Raw genomic sequence first — 19,208 nt, 5'->3', positions numbered from 1 at the left:
TTAGGTTTTTTTCAAATCCATTTTATACAATATCATTTGTACCACCCCCACCCTCCTCCTCCTGGGTTCTCTCTGCCTGCCATCTTTGTATTCCCTTCCTTTGCTCATCCCCTTTGCAGGTCATCTTGGTCTCTTCTCCATCTCTGCTCACTACTGCTGCTTTGCTCTTTACTTTACACTGACTACTTGGCTTTCCCTTTCTAGCTGGCTATTCACTTCTTCTGTGGCCCTCCATGCCTCATGGCTGAACTGCACTCATTCTTGTACTAAGGATGTCAAAAACAAGGCACTTTTAAGTGCTTCTGATGCCTGGTGTGAAGATTACACATCCCTAAAGTAGAGATAATTTTGCTTCCTTACCTTCCTGTTTTGAGAATTAGTTAAAGTTTGTGGCACTTTTACTACAGAGAAGCACTACTCAAGATGAATTATGGAGCATTTTAGGGAGGACCTAAACATTCAGTCTTATTTTAGCCCACAGAAGCTACACAGTCTTTGGAGGTGCAGTACTTACAAAAATTGCTTGTCCATCAAGTTGACCCTAGAAAAAAAAATGTAATGGAACTTGTTAACAAAACTGCACATTTAAAGGTCACAGCAAATTCTTTTAAGCAAAAGTCAATAAGGCATGATCTGGATAATGTTTCATTTAATACTGTTCTTTGCATAATATTATATTTTTCATCAGTAATCGGTATCCATCTATATTCTCATCACAAGCATATCACCATGATATAACAAATCAGAATACAGGTAGAAAAAGATTACTCATTTTTTGTGGAGTAAAATTCTGTGTTGGCAAGCTTGGTCTAGGGGGATGTCTGACTGTTTGACCTTTGGTAGCACAGGTGACATGAGAGGGATTTCAATGATGACCCCCCCCATTTTCCCTAAACAAGGCAAAGAACAACAGACAACAAAGTAACAATTTCTCATGTCAGTAAGTAAGTGTGTGCTGTTCAGTTGTGATACAACACAGAAGTACACTGAGACTCACCACAGTTGTATGCATTACCTCCTGAACTGAAACAGTGAAGTTACTTAAGTTAGCAAAGGTTGTTGGTGTGTGTATGTGCAGTGCTACACCAAGACACCAACATCACCTCCCATTTGGGTAGTAGTTCTCAGGGTGTGAACATGGCACGTCTCAGTACAGTATTACCTGGCACTATAATCCAGCAATGTAGATATGCCACAAGACTCCTATATCCACCTTTACCGTGCTGTCACTGCAGTACTAATTTCTAACTAGTCTAACAGTCTAGGGGGAATATCTTTGATTCAGAATGGAACATAAAAAAGGAAGAAAAAGAAAGAGGGCAGGAGGAGATTAATCAGAGGAAAAGAAAGGAGAGACAAAGGCAGAGAAAGATAAGGGACAGACTCTCCGGGAAAGAAGGGAACAGGGGGAAAAGAAAAGTAAAAGGAGTGGCGGAGGAAAGACAAAAGCTTTTTTCTAAGAATGAAAAATTACAAGCCAACAGAATCCCCTATGGTAAGGGTAGCCAACCTGCGGCATGCATGCTAGAAGCATGTAGCACATGGCAAATCAGGGAGGAGACAGGCAGCACACCAGCAAATAGGGCAGCAAGCAGAGTAGCAGATGGGACAGGGAACAGAAGCCAGAACAGTAGATCAGGTAGGGGAAGGGGGATCAGAGCAGTGTTTGGGAAAGGCACAGGGCTAATTTGTTATATGTCTGCCAAAAAGGTTGGCCCCCACTGCCCTACGCAACAGGAACCTGCACATTTGCCATTTTATCTGAAGTTATGAAAGCTCACATGTAAATTTTGTGCCCACTGAAAATGTGGGCTTAAATCTCATGTGTGCACCAACAACTATGCTGTGAACTGTATGCTTTTCCCTACTGTAGTGTGACACAGACATTCAGAATCTGAACCTGAAGAAAAATAAAAGGAGGCATGCTACTGTTCTTCCATTTGTTCAGGCACAAGTAATCTCCTGAACTGCTTGTGAAAATACAAAATTTAACATTCAAAAGTAACAATTAAATGGAAGTCAGATAACAGCCAATAAAGTTCACAGTCATTTTAAATTAAAAACTAGTCAGAGAACATGGAGCATGTTCTAAGTCAACTATATCAGTGAGCTATAATTTGTGCTTTGTCCCAGTGGATTTGAGGTTTTACCCTTTGCATATTTTACACATCCAAAGTAGTTTAAGATTATCAGGTTCTCACTATAGAAGAGCAACCAGTTCTTAAAAAGCTCCATCCTAAGCTTCTGACCATCTATAAAATTGGATACTCACCATGGTAAGCATCTCCAGATTCAGGGGAACATCATGTGAAAACTGTTTAATTGGTTTATCAGTCTCAACTTCTGAATAAAATACCTTGGGAAGATGGAATTAGGTCAGTTAAGGCACAGATGCAAATTATATAAAATGACATAAATATAAATAAATTATAGTCACATAACTGGTTGTTCCTGAACATCAATATGATGGTATTGGGTGTTGGGATATGCATGCCCTGTCCCCTCCACAACCACACACAGTCTGCATACATGGCTAAACTCTTCAGACGTAGCAGGGCTTGTCTACTGAGAAACAACACTGCCTTAACACACTGATATCAAACACAGTAATACCTCCATTTTAAACCAAGGCTACCCAACATTTAAGTGGTTGAAGGCCACATGCCCTACAGGCTGCACTTACAGGGACTGCTTCCCCACCGTCCCTGAACTATGAGACAACTCTGCTGCTGTTTCCTGCACCCTTGCTGCTGCCCCATACACCCAGGCACACCACCCCCCCCAACTTCTTCTACCCCATTTTTACACTATGTGCCCAGGCACCCCTGCCACTGCACCATGTGCAGGACGCTTCCCTGTTGCACTGTGCACCCGGGTGCCCCCTCCCCTCCCACCGCATCCTATGTCCCTCTGCTGCACCACACCTTACCCTTAGCTCCCCAGCCACTACATAATCCACTACACTGTGCCATTCAGACACCCCAGGCTGTGAGCTCCCTCATACTGCAGGCTGTGCCACACTGCACTGCACCGCCCCATCCCCTGGGGGAGGAGTAGGGACAGAAAGGGAAAGTCATGGAGAGGGGGAGCCTGGAGTCATAGGCTGCTGTTACAGCAGGAGCAATCAGAAGAACACCAGCTATGTGTGAGAGCTCAGGGCTGCAAATTAACCCCTTACAGGCCACACATGGCCCATGGGCCACTAGCTGGACAATGACATTATAACATCGTATTAGTTAACATACTAAATACAGCTAGAGCAGTCCACATGGACAATCTTCTTTAGCAATGCATTGGCAAGATGAGGTTACAATAGACTGCTCAATGTGCAGGGACTTCAGCTTTCGATTAAGTGCAGAGCTGTTTCTTGCATAGTAAATTCACACAGGGGGCTATCCAAGACATTCATATTGCGAAGTGTTGTTTTGAAGCATACTTATCCAGATCTCAGTCTGTTCAGCTTGACCCAGGCTTCTCTGTCAAGATCATGCCCAAATGGGGGCTCATATGGTGCTGGTATAAAACACTGTAGGAATAGGTCTGGTCTTTCCTAGTGGTTGACCCACCCTATGGCTGCCCACTCTGGTGCTGCCCATTGGATTGCTTCAGCATCCCCAATCTATTTCAGGAGCTTCTGGACTTCATGTAGAAATGGTTTATAACTTCTAAGCTTCTTAAGCCTCTATCTGTTTGGGTTGTCAGTTAACTGTTTATAGAGCAGGCAATTTTTGGCATTCTTGCCTTTATTACTAGTAAAGATGTTAGGGTCTGTCTTCTGATGTCACTTGGTCTAAATCCCAAGAGTACAAGAAGTACATCTGTGTGTGTATAAATTGTGTGTGTGTAAATTGTGCATCCAGTTATAAGTCTCAGCACACTATTAAATACAGTGTCAAACTTTTTAGTGTAACAACTAGTGTGTAGGATGTCTACAAATTCATTGGGGGAGGCACAGCAAGGAATCTGAGATGCTCTGTTCACCAGGGCACCTCTTGGGGTAACAAGGAACAATGGCCACAAACTGACAGAGAGCAGATTTAGGCTGGACATCAGGAAAAACTTCTTCATGGTAAGGGTGGCGAGAAATTGGAATGGGCTTCCAGGGGAGGTGGTGCTCTCCCCTACCTTGGGGGTCTTTAAGAGAAGGCTGGATAGGCATCTGGCTGGGTTCATCTGACCTCAGCATTCTTTCCTGCCCAGGTAGGGAGTTGGACTTGATGATCTGTTGAGGTCTCTTACGACACTAGCATCTATGAATCTATGAACTTCTGGACTGTACAGGAACAATATTCTGCTGGGATGTGTATCATTGTAAATGTGGTGGCTCTGAGCAGTTTGAAGTTGACAACCCATGTCGTGCTGTCTAAACATCAAAAAACACTTGCAATTTCAATACCAATGATGGGACCAAAGAACCAATTGATTTCCTGTCAGGAGAAGGACTTAGAGCACTGGTGAGTGACCAAACATCAAACAAGGAATGCAAATGTTAGAATGAGGACTGTAACAGAGCAGTCTGTCCCTTTATGAAGGAACAGTCACCCTTGTTAAGAAAGTCCAGTTTTGGGGCATTTGGGCTAGCAGCGGGCTTTAAGAGAGTAAGCAAGCTGTAAAAGGAACAGGTTGCTGCAAAGAGAGGTCAGACCAAAAGGGGTTCCCGTCCTAATGTCCAGGATGGGGCAGAGGGATTTTGTTTTATTTGTTTGATTAAAAGACTGAACTCTGTTTTAGAAGGCTGACTGAGTTGCTTCTCAAAGAACAAATTCCCTTGCAAAGCCAGCCGGCTAAGCAACTGGCTTACAAGGACATATAAACACAGGCAAAACTAACGATACAAAGGAAGCAGCTGAAATGCTTCTGAAGCAGGGAGGGCCAGGACAAGCCAAGGTTGGAAAAGGGAAGCTGTACTGAAAACAAGAAGAGAAGCTAATCAGAGTGGGGGGATGATATTTAAGGCCACACTGAAGCTTTGTGGGACATCAGCCAGTTGAGTATCTGTGTAGAAATGCTTACTTATTCTGTAAGTGGCAGCCCTATACTCTTAATCTGTGTTGGGAGGTGAACATTTTCCACTCCATGTCCCTCACATAGCCCACAGACTTGATGAAAGTAGAATGATTTTTGCTCTTTGTGCCTCTTTCATCCATCCAAAGTGGTAAAGCAATATTTACCTGCTCTATTCTACCTCACCTAGGGATCCTTGTAAATTAATTGTAAAATGCTATGAGATTCTGGGAATGGAAAACCACAACAAGCAGTTTAATCTTCATGCAATCCTCTTGCATTCAAACAAGTTCCCATCACAGCCTGCTTCTAAAACATAACTTATTGATTTTTAAAGACTTGGCTTAATCACTTCTCCTTGCTTTCTACTGAGCTCTTCCTGGTCCAGTACAGTGTTTGTTACTAAGCTTGGGATCCAAAAGACCCCCTTGATAGTCCTCACTGTATGCTTTGTGGAGTTTACTTGGAACTGAAGAATGAGCCCCAGTTTAAATTCAATGTTGTAACTATATTCTACACTGTGAACAAAATTAAAGTTTTACTTACGGTGTATCCTGTGATGGTGCTTGCATGCTGTCTGGGCATTCTCCATTGTACGCTGAAAGCTGTGCAATTCAGTGAATCCAGCAGTATATCTAGAGGAGGCTCCAGCCTATCTGCCTCAAAAGGAAATTGATATTTTGTGAGAAGCTACAGGGGAAAAAAACCTCTCCCCTCAATAGTGAGGTACAAGGTATATATTTAAGGAATATATACATTTGCTGCCCTCCTCACCAGAGGAAAAAAATCCCAATCCATCTTGACTTTATAATAAAGTGCCAGATTCTGCTATTTTTACTCATGATGAAGAGTCTTTTATCCTGCAAGCAGCTCAGGTGGCGCTAAATCAGTGAGACAGAGTCTGATCCTGGGTTAACTGCTCAAGGCACACAAGTAAGTGACGACAACAAAGGGAAGACTTAAAGTAGCAGGTACTTAAGTAGGACTAGTGAGGGGGTATCTGCTGTAACTTTCGACAGACTCTCCTCATCTTACTCATAGAATTCAGCTCATTTCTTTGAATTAGTGTTTGTGGGGAAAGGGGAACCATAGGAGGACTTCAGTCCACATTGGCTTCTCCCATTGGTATTAGGTCCACTAGAAAAATATTAAGTCCCCTTCAGTTCTGAGACCTGTCAAACTGCAGCACATAGGCTTTCCTACTGGTTTGTAATATCAATTTCTAAATCTTACTCCTATGTAACCTAAATGTCTTTTCATGATACTGAGACAGGTGAAGAAACCTAGTAAAGTCATGTCAATTTGGCTCCAGTGGGAAAAAAAATCCCTTAATGACCTTAAAAAGAGTCAGATAGACAGACTGACCCACAACATCTTAAAAAACTCAGAACATTTATTTCCCTGCAGTGCACCAGTTAAACTAACTGTTATTACCAGTACAGACATATGGAAAGAAAATTCCCTGAGAGCCAGGCCCCTAGCTACCTGGGTTAAAGGATTCTTGTAGTGTGTTCTATAATTTTTGTACACGTAACATTTTCTTTGATAGTCTTGCCAAAAATAGCTTCCAATTAACTGAGGAAAGCTATTAGCTTTAAAAACAAAGGTACTTTATCTAGTAAAAGAGTAAGGATCATAAGTCAACCACTACTGTAAATTAAATAAGCACTGACAAGAAACTCTATCATCTGGAATTAAACTTAAAAAAACTTGAAACACTGGATGAGCCTCTCCTGTAATTGTAATCAAAGCTCAGAGCTGGTGTCTAAGCTCAGGAAGCAAAATGAAAGATGTGGGTGTTTGTGTGCACATGCATGTGCCAAGCAATTACCTCCACTTAGTTGGAGAAATAGCACATATAGCAAATGTCACTGCGTATGTTGAAGAGTTTAAGCCATCCTCCATAAAACCTTAACATAAAATACCATGACCCAATGCCCCAAACCTGCAAACTTTCAGGCAATATTTCCCTTAAAATTATCCAAAGTTTTAACTGAGTATCAGCTATGGGATCAGAAAATTTTAAACACACCGTGGGCATGTCTACACACGTGCTTTAATGCACATTAGCCTATTTTAATGTGCATTAAAGCATCACAAAAAAACCCACGTGCTTTTGCTAATGCACATTAAAATACGCTAATCCGCCTACTTCTAGTACCTCACAATGGGCATACTAAATTTAATACAAATTAGCAAAAGTGCATTAATGAACATGTAAATGTGGCCAGTGGGTACATCTACACATACAATTAAGGTGAAGAAATAAATTCCAGAGCACTTTGAGCCAGAGTGAACTGCTCCCGGGTGCAGCATTTACACATGTACCCAAGACAACAGCAATCTGAGCTGGGGCAGAGCAGGCCCGAGCTGGCAGGTGGTGCAGGGGGTCAGCCCCAAGCTCTGGTGGCAGCGTTAGGCTGCAGAGGCACTGGCCAGTGCACGAGGGTACAAACCTGTGGAGCCTTGTGGCTAGGCAGCAGCACCAAGAATTTGTCCCCCATTGGTCACTATCTACATGTGCAGTTAAGTACTCTGTCCTAAAATAGTACTGTCCCCAACAGTACTGTCTTATGGCAGAGATGATTAGTTTACTGTGCCCTCATACTGGCACACAGGTAGACTGTGATACTTTACTGTGGAGCTAATTAGTCAACTCCACAGTAAACTGCATGTGTAGATGCACCCAGTTTGTAGGTCGTCACCAACGTTCTTGAAATATGAACCACATATGGTAAAGACCCTTCATAAGCAACTGGAACAAAGAACTGATGAACATTTCCTGATTAAAAATAATTTTAATGGCAACTTTCATTTCTTCCATGGCAGCTGTTTTGTTATATTTAATGTTTCTAGTACTTTATCTACCCGTAATAAAAGGAAAGGCTGAGAAAACCTGATTTTTCAACAAGTTCTAACAAAATACCAAGTGAAATAAAGTTACTTTAAAGGTCATTTTCAGATGTGAGACAGGCCTAAATCAGATTTACACTTGTCATTTCCACCATCATATTTGATTTGAAGATAAATACAAAACTTAACACTTTACAAACAATCACCAGTATTGACCAGCAACAATAGTTTAAAAGAATAGGTAAGAGTCAAGTAGTTCAGAACAGTAGATCTGACAGTAAGAATTTATTTTGCATTATTGAACAATCAGGAAACTTCCCATTTTATATGTTTTCTTTCCAATAACTAGGCAGTTGGTGTGCTAAGGCTGTGACAAACATAAATGTTTTGCTGTTTTCCTTGTCTTGTAAACTATCTATTTATCTCAGGGGCAGGCCACATCCAGCACTTTCACCCACAGGCCACATCCAGCACTTTATCCCGCGGGCCACATCCAGCACTTTCACCCAGCCCATGGCAGCCCTGCCCAACTCTTCCACCCACAAGGGTGGGAGCAAGTTGCCCATATATACAGCCCCTCGCCCCCAACATACCCTACTGTGCCTCACTTCCAACCCTGTGGGTGGAAGAGCCAAGGGTGGCCAGCAGCAGCTTCCAGGTGGGAAGCTGGTAAGGGATTGGCAGGGGTGGGGGCAGGGCTACAGCTGGCTGGGAGTGTGGAGCATGGGGCTGGTGGCAGCGCGGAATCCATGCCCAGAACGGCAGTGGCAGCGTGGACCTCTGCTGGGCAGCGTGTGGGTATGAGGCAGGGCAGGGGGGTGTGGAGAACTCCCCACACTATTTTTATAGTGCACAGCCCTAGCAGGCAGCAGTGCTAGCAGCAGCAGCAGGCAGGGGTGCACCAGGTACTTGTGCAGTGCTGCACATTGAGGCAAGAAGTGCAGCCCCCCGCCTGGCCATCTGTATTGCCAACACTCCCTGCACTCGCGGAGCATGAAAGGGAAGCCCCACACGCTGGAGCTGGCTGGAGTAGGGAAGGCAGCTGGCTCCAGCACCTGGGTCTTCCCTCCCAAGCCACATGAGCAGGGAGCACTGGTGATACAGATGGCCCAGCAGGGAGCTGTGGTCCTTGCTGCAATGTGCAGCACTGGCTGGAGCCAGGCACCAGCACCCCGAGTGCCCGCCGCCTGCGGCTGTACCATGAGGGGAGTGCAGGGGACCCCACACCTCTCCCACCCTCCCTCACACCCAACAAACACTACCCACACACCCTACCTCCACAGCCCCACACATATACACAGCTCCCAATATACTCTATGCCCCCACACACAGCTATACCACTTCACAAACCCCCCACACATACCCCACACCCCAGCATACGCACACCCTGACCCTTCACCACACACCCCTTGCACCCTACACACATACACACACCACCACACCCTGCACACACATACATGCACACACCCCAGCATATACACACTTCCAACTACACCCACCCACACAATATAAAAACTAAGAATTTATTTTGAGTTATTAAGCAAGCACCACAAATCATGACAAATATGACTTTCATGACTTTCATCTGGACCTGGCCCAGGCTAAGAATCAGTACATTACAACCAAGCTACTAATTGTCCCCTTTGTTATAGCCAATAGGAGAGTTGGATGCAGCAGAAAAAGCTCTCCCCTCTACTTTGTCAGGGTCATTCTTCTGTCATGCATTCAGGATAGACGTATATTAGAATACTGAACACCATGAAGATTTGGGATGTTATAAGCCTTGGAAACAGTAACGCTATTTAGGTACTTTGTATTTAGAAAGCACATTACTAAGCCCCACAATACCAAGATGAAAGAGACAAGTGCTAGTACTAGGCAAATGATGAAGGAAAAAAACATGCCCTGAATATCCCTTAGAAGTTCTAAAGCAATTCTCACTGAACATATGTGCATCCTTCTTGCATTTACTTTCAATGGACATTCTACCAAACAAGTTTGCCATGAGGAATCGTTGTGGAAAGGGCACGCTTCATGCAAGTTTAAAGAATATCCCTATAAAGTAGATTTCAAATTCATAACTGAAAATGTGCTTCAGACCAATAAAATTATTTACAGAAGTTATTTGGTGAATAATTTGGAATAACAAATAAATCTGGAAAAAAATCATGATCCATTTGAAGACTATCTGCAAACACAGAGAAGCAACATCTGTTTAATAAAAGATCCACCATGAATTATTCACCCAGACCCACTAAGCATTATTATCTCCAGTTTGCAGATGATGAAACACAGGGAGCCAAATACTGCAGTTGGACCAGCCTAAAGCTACAATCCACCGAGTAACTCCTGATTTACACCAGTGAAAATAAGAGCAGGACTGGGCTTGAGAGATAAATGCCCCTTGCCTCCATATTTATTTCCTGTTCAGCCTCCCAGAACTGCAGGATTCTCTGATAACTGCCTTTACCAATGATGGAGACAATCATAGACATACGAGTCCTTCCACGTATATGATTTAATAGGATCCTGCCCTCAGTGGCATGGAAAACCGGGGCACTCTCTGGCATGCTCCCCATCTCTCCACTGGATTCTTCCCTGCCCAGTGAAACCACAAGATAAGCAGACATGCTGGCTGACTCAGTGTTAATTTATACAGGGTTCATTCTGCTCTGTGCCCTGTTATACAGGGTTCATTCTGCTGAACCTGGCCTGAGGGGGCTGTTGGGCTCAACTGCACAAAAGGAAAAAAACTTGAACAAATTAATGCTGACTCATTCATAATTAACTCATGTGGCTTTGTCTCACAGGGAAGGTATTTTGGGGCTGAGGAGAGTAGGAGTATCTGATAGTGCGGAGCTGTCCCTACCCCCAGCATTTCCCCATAGCGCTCTCATGCTTCAGCCATGGAGCTTGTTGCTTACAGATGGGCTTCTATCAGGAAAGAGAAATATGGGAGCATGTAGCTAAGCTAAAACTAAGATCTGCATGTATAGCTGCTTGCCTATCAATCACACAAACTGAGGGGGAGATTTTGAACCTGAGTAAGCTGAGGGATGAAATGGGCTACGTGCTCTATAAAAAATACTCAAGCCATGCAATGGCAACCGGCAACCAAGAAACAAGATGTGATAGTCCCATAGGTTCTACAGATCTACCTAATGAGCCCACAATTCTCCTCAAGAAGAACTATGAACAGTTGAAACCTGTAAAAACCATAGAATGCATACAGCCTAATGCATAGCACCAGCTTTATTAAGACATAAAATACCAAGACTTTAGATTAAGTTTGTAAGTTAAATGGAAACCATCCTGTACAAATGTGCTAAATTCCTTTTTCTGTCTCCCTGACCCAAGTACTGCAAACCAAGTCAAGCACATAAAGTGTGATATAGTCAAAATGCTTTTCTGAAACAGGAAATGGAGTTACTGCCTTTAGTCCCAAAAACAGATCTGTTGATCTGTGAGGAGTATAGATAAACACATTAGGACTATAAATAAGAATAACTGTTGTAAAACCATATCAAAGATGAGGGACAGCCAGATATGAATCAGCAATGCTGACTGCCATTCCTAGATTTACTTCACTGCTTGCTGCAGTTTAGTTTACTGTTGTATGTTAATAGTCCCTAAGGATCTGTACTTCCAAGGCAAGATAACTAAAACACTGAGAAAATGTACCAAACAATTCTCTCCATGACTGGGGAATGTGGGGAACAGATAAGGCTACCTCCTCAGGTCAGAGATTTTATCATCTTTAAAAAAGTCTACCTCAAATCAAGAGAAATTAAAATGGTGATAAAAACGATTTTAGATGTGAAGCCTCATTTATACTGTGGCTTCCATGAGGTTTAGCACTAGTTTATCTGAACAGAGTTAAAACCAGAGGAGTTTCTGTAAACTCCCACGGGTGTTCCAGTATTCTCTTGACCTGTGATGTGGCAAATCTCCAAGGACACAGTGTGGGCCAACTCCAGCTTTGCAACTGTTGCCTTCCTGTGACAATTTCATGAGTGATGATGTGAGTCTGCTTCCTTGTATTTTTAGTATGAAAAACTACACACTAGTATGGTTGTCTTTATGATGCTGAAGTGAATGGCAGTTAAAAGGCACCTTTTGGCAGCATCTACACCATGACCTTCTTGGGCTCAGCTGCAATATGCCCAACCACACCATACAGTGCTGCACATGCTATCACCCAGGTTGGAAGCATATAGCTGTGTCCTAACAGAAGAAGATGGGTGGTGATCTAGCTAACATTGACTAGCCCATTTTCAATACAGCTTAGATGCAGTTAAGAATTTCTGGTTCAGACAATATCATACATTAAACCACACAATGTTCTTGAGATCATCACTGCCCAGCACAGTATCTCTGTTGTCTATTTGGCTAGGGACAGACATTACATAAAAATCAGTTTACTTGATCAGAAAGTGTTTTAAACATACAGTATAAGAGATGGCAAGTTCAGTGCACATAAACCAGTTTCAAAATGGCAGAAACTGGTATAAGATAGACCTGGTTAAATGTAGTATCAGATTTAACTGATCGTAGTTAAATCTGTTTATGCAATGCCTGTCCATGACCCTTTCCTGGTTTTAGTTAAACCAGAGTCCCCCAGAATCCCAAATGCTTTTTAGCCCTGAGCTGGGCTGGGCTGGGCTGTCTGCACCAGAGAACAGGCTGGCCTGCCCCTCTGTTCCCTAACCAGAGCTCCTAGGGAGGCTACATGCACAGCAGAGTTTGCCTGGCTTTCCCCTGCCCCACGCCACTTCACTCTTCAAGCAGGGATCCCCCTTCCCTCCCTCCCATCTCTCACAGCATGGACTCCAGCCCCATGGAGCCTAGACAACATGTGGTATGCTACCTAATGTCATGAGGTGTCTGTGTGTGTCTCCGATTTCACTGGGACAGGCAGAGAGAACAGTCTCCACTCAGGGCTTTTTGGAACTAATCAACAGGTCAGCTGGTAATGTTCCTCTGTTCCTTCATTGGAAAAAGCTGTTTAAGAAGACCTTGAACTAATGAAAGAGGCTTCTGTTTTGTTGATGGGCTGATAAACACTGTGTTATCAGCTCCCTGATGGCTCCCTCGCCTGGCCTGTTTGCAGACAGTATAAAGAAGCAAGAAGAGGGAGATTGTAAAGCTTGGTATCATCAGTGGATGCACACACTAAAAACACCCCTGCATTTGCCTCAGAATGCTAGGCAGGAGCTGGAGACTGACAACACTCCCACCCCTTGAGCAGTGAGGGGGCAAAAACCTGGGACTGTGCAGGCAGGGTGGGTGTCTAAACCCCTCCCTAATCAGAGTGTCCTGCCTGGGCCTAGCCATGCCCCCTTATCGTCAGCACTGTCCAAGGGAAGGGAGGGCTGGTCTAGCACTGCCCCTCCACCCTGCCCCCAGCTTCTAACCTGAGCCAGTGCAGGCATATGCCTGCATTTCCTCAGTCCAGAAGGAATGCCTGTACAGTTGCAAACCAGTTCAACCTAGGCATGTTGGACTATCCTGCAAAGATTGAATCAATTCAGGCTCAGGCTTTCTGAATGTTTGTCCCTAACCTTTCTGGCCTCCATTCTCCATGGATTAACAAGAGTCTGACAAAGATTTTACTGCATGACTGAGTTATTTCTGGGATTTAAAAAAAGTATCAAACTTATATTTAAAAAAATGGTCATACTTCTGTCACTGTCAAATCCAAGAACTAAAAGCATCCATAGAAGCATCTAATGATTAATAGATGTATTAAGCAATGCTGAACAAAAATTCAGATTTTTCATTTGGCAGAAGATTTAATATTTCAAAATCAGTTTCAATCTGAATTGCAATGAACACAAATATTTTAAAGTTGTGTCACAACATAGAATTTCAGTAGAAATGGGTTTGGAATTTTTTCATTTTGGAACAGCAAAATTTTGTTTTGAATTTAATTCTGTTCATTTGTTAATTAATGCAAGTTAGTTTCACTATACAATATGCCAGTAGTATTAGAATATTAAATGTCATGAAACCATGTAAAATATTAAACGTATAAAAGTAAAAGCAAACCCATTTACTGACATGTCATAATACAATAAAATGGAACAGTAAAAGGGACAAGATAGCACTATTCACATAAATCCACTTGCATCTCTGCAAAGATAGTAAACCAAAGTCTTAGATCTCTCACACAGGAAAAAAAAAATTAAAAATCGCCATTATGGACTGTTACCGTTATGTGGCATAATATGAAATAGTCAAAATATTTTATTACTCTTATTATAATGTTAGTCATTCAATGCAGCTGTCAGTTAGTGCCAATTAAAGCATCTACCTTTTTCTAAGTCAAAGTGTTTTAATGAAACCATTTGAAACTTTGCCAATGAAATAGTAATACAGTTACTACAAACATATGACAACTCAAGAAAAAATAATAACAATATAACATTCATAAAATAAAATACAAAGCTAACTCATGACAATCCAAAGTAAAATTTTCAAAAAAACCCCACCCACTTCCCAAAATGCTCTTCACAGGTGATAATGACCCTACTCAACAGACCTTTGTTCCAGCTGCTATTTAGTTCAGCTGTGTTTGTTTCCATCTCAAAGGCCTGAGGAAGGGTACAGTCATACCCAAAAGTTGCCTAGGGCTGTGTGAAACAGAACCATTTAATTTCTATGGGACAGCATTTCATTTCAAGTTTTGTTTTGTTTCAAAGCACTATTCCATTTCGTTGAAACTGTTTTGCTGTTTCAACGCTGTTTCCCCATAGGCTATAATGAGGAAACACAACTACCTATAACTTCTTCATTTTTTGGCAGATTAATTTATTTTAAAAGTGATTTGTAAATTCAAACAAGCATTGAACCTCACTAACCTCATCACCAGAAGCTAACTTCCTACACCCCAAAACACACTCAATGGATCCAGGTCATGCTATAACAAGACATGCAAAACCTGCCAACAATATCTCCAGGATGGAGATATCTTCACAATACAGTACATATCTCCATCAGGGCACCAAGTGCCCTCATGGAAATTACATGGAGACACCAAGCAACAACTGCGCACCAGAATGAGTGCACACTGAAAATCTATCAAAGACAACAACAGAACACCACCTGTCTCCAGTCTCTCAGGCCTGATCCTCAAAGGAAATTTACAAACCACTTTTCACAGATGAGCCTATGAACTGCACTTAATCGACTTCCTAGGTACAGAAATTCATGGACTCAATATAGACATTGGAATTCTAACAAACTACAACCTGCCAGACATCCAACACCCCAGGTACCTCTCCACTTTTACCTGCGCAGCAACATCCTACTTTTACACCCCACCCCAGCCTGTCCCTCATCCCCTGATACCCCCATTTCCATTTTCACTGACTGACTTTCTTGCCTGCATTGCATGCCACCCTCTGGCTTCTTTACTATTCCTTCCATCCAGAAACAGCACACACACCAAATACAGGTGCTTCCTCAGCTTGACAAAAGATTTTTCAACCTGAAAGCTAGCATCCCAGGCAGCTAAGCTGAGCTTACCTGGAGCCTCACAACTCCACTGCAGCCAGCAAGCCTCAGGCCTCTCAAAGACATGACAGGTCTGGGCTTTCCCCAACCAGGACTGTGTGCATGTGTGGGGTGGCTGGAGGTTATGGTGCCTCCTACCAAACTATCACAAGGGGGATCATCAGTCCTGGCATTTTTGTGGCTGCTGCACTGCCAGCAGTCCCACAGGGTCTCCTGAACCTGGCAGAGTGCAGTTCTAGTGGTCATGCCCAGGACCTGGGGCCTCCTCCTTACTCATCACCCCAGCCCATGCTTCCAAGTTCATCCTGGCATGGGAGTTCAGCAAGGACGTATTCTTTCCCTGCTGGCTGGTGATGCAGTAAGTGCCCGCCTCCAGCTCTGAGTGGGGCATTAAATGGTTTTAAAAAAATAAAAAAAAGAAATAGGTGCAGATGGAGTGAGGAGGGTGGCTTTCACTCCATCTTCACCTGGAGCTTGGGGAACCCCAGCAGCGGGAGGTTCACCTTGAGGAACATCGGTTGCTCCACCAAACCAGGATTGAAGCAGGTGCGGTGTGGTGTCACAACATCCCCAGCAATGCTGAACACGCTCTTGCTCAGAACACTAGTCGGTGGACAAAGCAGGTGTTCCTAGGCAACTGTGGCCAGATCCAGCCACATCTGGCTGCAGCTTGCCTAGTAGACCAAGGGGTTACACAGCAGTGGCTCCACGTCATGGGCAAGTTAAGCAGACACCAAGGCCTGAGCGCTACCTGCCTGATGGGGGGGCGGGGAGGGTCTGGTGCCTCTGGACCCCACCATGGAAGCCATACCCTTGGCCCACATTGGCAGTGCCTGCGGTGGAGGAGGAGACTGGCTGGTGGCTGGTGTACTGGCATGGGATATTGGATCCCCCTCTTCCATGTCCCCCCGTCTCCACCATCCTGACTCTCTTCACCAGCACCTCCATCCATTGATCCAGGGTTTGGTTGCTCCACTCTACCCTTCACCCTCTGGTCATGCATGGCGGCCAAGATGTGGACCATACCGGACCACGAGAGATCAAGGCATTTCCTGATGTCCTCCTTCAGCCACCTCACCAGTGCCTGCATGTCGAGTGACAGCGGCTTGCCCCAGCCAGGAACATTCATCTCATGGAACTTCTCTATTTGGCTCTGAAGTTCCTTCACTACAGGGATCACCTGGCTAAGAAGGGCATCACCAGCGCCGAGGGTCTCAGTGGCCTCGAGGAAGGGCTTAAGGACCACCAAGGTCTGGGAGATGGTATCCCACGCAGCTCTGTTCAGTGGGCACTAATCCCGATCCCCCCGAGCAAGGCCATCTCATGGATGGCCTTCTGTTGCTCCACCAGCCTCTTGAGCATCAGGTATGTGGAGTTCCACTGAGTCTACACATCCTGCATGATTTTGTGCTGCAGGATGTTCAGCTCTGCTGGTTTGCTCCACAGCATCTTGCCCCACTTGATGCTCGGGTGGAAGTAGCCTGCCAGCTTCCTGCATTCTGAAATGAGCTTGCTGGTGCCATCACCAGCAGCCCTGTCCCCCTCCAAGATGCCCCTGACTACAAGGTGGAATTTGTGTGCCACACAGCAGATGCCAACCAAGTTGGCATCATGGACTGCCTTGACCATATTGGCCCCATTGTTGGTGACCATGAACCCACGGGTGAGCTCGCCCTGCCCAATGAGCCACCTTTACACGAAGCAATTCATGGCCCCCATGATCTCTGTTGCTGTGTGGGACTCATCCATAACTTCACCTTGAAGGAGAGCCCACCGATGGCCTGACTGGTCGCACCAGTACTCCGTGAAGGAGAGGTAGGCATGATCTCCAACCTGGCTGCTCCAGATGTCCGAGATAAAGTGCAAGGCCACCTGCAGACCTGCCTTGCACAGCTCCTCCCTCAAGTACCCCCTGCATGCCTCATACAGGGAGGGCACCACCATCCTGCTGAAGGTGGGGCATGCGGGCAGTTGGTATGATGGAGCCACGAGTGCCATAAGCCACCCTGAACCCTGGCTGCTCAACTAAGGAGAAAGGCTGGCCATCTACAACAAGCATCTCCCCAGTGCTCTGGGTGATCTCGCTTGCCCTTGCAACATGCCCCCCTTTCTGTCTGCCTTTCCCCCACTGTTCCAGGGGGAACAGTGACCTTCCTCTGCTTTGGGGGGGCCAAGGGCTTTGGAACGAGAGGGGGGCTTCCCTTTGGGCATGCTCCTGCTGGTGCCAGACTGAGGAGGAGCAAAAGCAAGGGGGTGGTGCCTGCGGAGATGCGTCAGCATTCCCATGGTTCTCATGTGTTTTGTTCCCTTGCCCCAGCTGGTTTTGGCTTGGCAGTACAGGCAGATAGCATTTGTGGGATCATCTGCCAGGTCAAAATGATTCCAGACCACACTACCCACTTGCTTCTGGGGTGTGGGTGCATGTGTGGATGCTGAAATTTCCACCTCCTCAGCAGCCAGAGACACAGGAACAGAAGGAGCGGACTCGGCTGAGCCGCTTGCCTCAGCAACCTCTACCTGAGCCTCCTCTGAAGTGCCTTCTGGGGAAGGAGACCTTGCTCTAGGGGAAACTTAGAGGCTCTGAGGGGTGTGAAGCACAAACTCATATGGTTCCCCCTCCTTCCCCAGAATTACTCTTGCTATGGCACTCAACTTCAGCTCCAGCTCTTCCTATGGCACTGGAAGGCTCAGCATGGGAAGTGAAATGGGGCGGTGGGGAGGAGACTGTAATGCTGGTGCTATTGCTTGTAGTAATGGTGGTGGGCGGGGGGGGTTATGGCTCATGCTCTTGGAGGAGATTCAGACTCAGGCACAGGCAGTGGCACTGGCACTGCTCTCTTCTCCTTGCTGCTTGTAGAACTGGAAGCCTCATCCCTGCTAGTTGTAGCAAAGAGGCTGCCTCTCAGTTTGGAGGTGGGATCTTACACCTCTCCCCCCCTTCTACCCCTCCCTGAAGTCTTAGTTTCACAGTTTCATAGTAGCTAGAGTCGGAAGGGACCTAGGTAGATCATCTAGTCCGACCCCCTGCCTTAGCAGGAAAGAGCACCGGGGTCAGATGACCCCGGCAAGGTGCTCATCTAACTTCCTTTTAAAAATCCCCAGGCTAGGAGCCTGCACCACTTCCCCTGGAAGCTGGTTCCAGGCCCTAGCCGCCCTGACTGTGAAGTAGCGCCTCCTAATATCTAATCTAAACTTACCCTCCGCCAGTTTGTGACCGTTATTCCTGGTCACTCCTGGCAGCGCACGGGGGAACAGGGACTCCCCCAATACTTGCTGATCCCCCCTGACCAGTTTGTAGCAGGCCACAAGGTCCCCCCTTAACCTTCTCTTGTGGAGGCTAAACAGGTTCAGGTCCCGTAGCCTATCCTCATAAGGCCTGCCCTGCTGACCCCTGATCATACGAGTGGCCCTCCTCTGAACTCTTTCCATATTGTCCACGTCCCTCTTGAAGTGTGGCACCCAGAACTGGACGCAGTACTCCAGCTGCGGCCTGACCAGTGCCGCATAGAGGGGGAGGATCACCTCCCTGGACCTGCTCGAGATGCATCTGTGGATGCATGACAGGGTACGATTGGCCTTCTTGACTGCCTCCCCACACTGCCGGCCCATGTTCATCGTGGAGTCAATGACGACTCCAAGATCCTTTTCTGTCTCCGTGCTGGCAAGAGGGGAGTTCCCCAACCTGTAAGTGTGGTGCCGGTTCTTCCTCCCCATGTGCAACACCTTGCACTTATCAGTGTTAAACCCCATCCTATTCTCATCCGCCCACCGTTGCAACCTGTCAAGGTCAGTTTGTAGCCTATTGCACCCTTCTAGTGCACCCACATCCCCCCACA

The 19,208-nt window shown here is 45.4% G+C and overlaps 1 protein-coding gene across 1 annotated transcript in view; it reads right to left on the bottom strand.

Annotated features, from left to right (window-relative positions):
- Nucleotides 1–19,208, bottom strand: part of EGFLAM (EGF like, fibronectin type III and laminin G domains) — a 120,166-nt gene that overhangs the window by 83,705 nt on the left and 17,253 nt on the right. The window contains exons 2-4 of the mRNA XM_090037966.1: nucleotides 5,551–5,660; nucleotides 2,273–2,356; nucleotides 515–541 (exon numbers count right to left, since the gene is read on the bottom strand). Of these exons, the coding sequence (XP_089894092.1) occupies nucleotides 515–541; nucleotides 2,273–2,356; nucleotides 5,551–5,660 (221 nt within the window). The remainder of the gene's footprint in view (nucleotides 1–514; nucleotides 542–2,272; nucleotides 2,357–5,550; nucleotides 5,661–19,208) is intronic.

This window comes from Crocodylus siamensis, chromosome 3, assembly GCF_052110815.1.
Source record: "Crocodylus siamensis isolate JL-2025a chromosome 3, ASM5211081v1, whole genome shotgun sequence".
NCBI classification, from domain to species: Eukaryota; Metazoa; Chordata; order Crocodylia; family Crocodylidae; genus Crocodylus; species Crocodylus siamensis.
The sequence above is the reverse complement of the archived record's forward strand: the minus strand, read 5'-3'. Positions and strand labels throughout refer to the sequence as shown.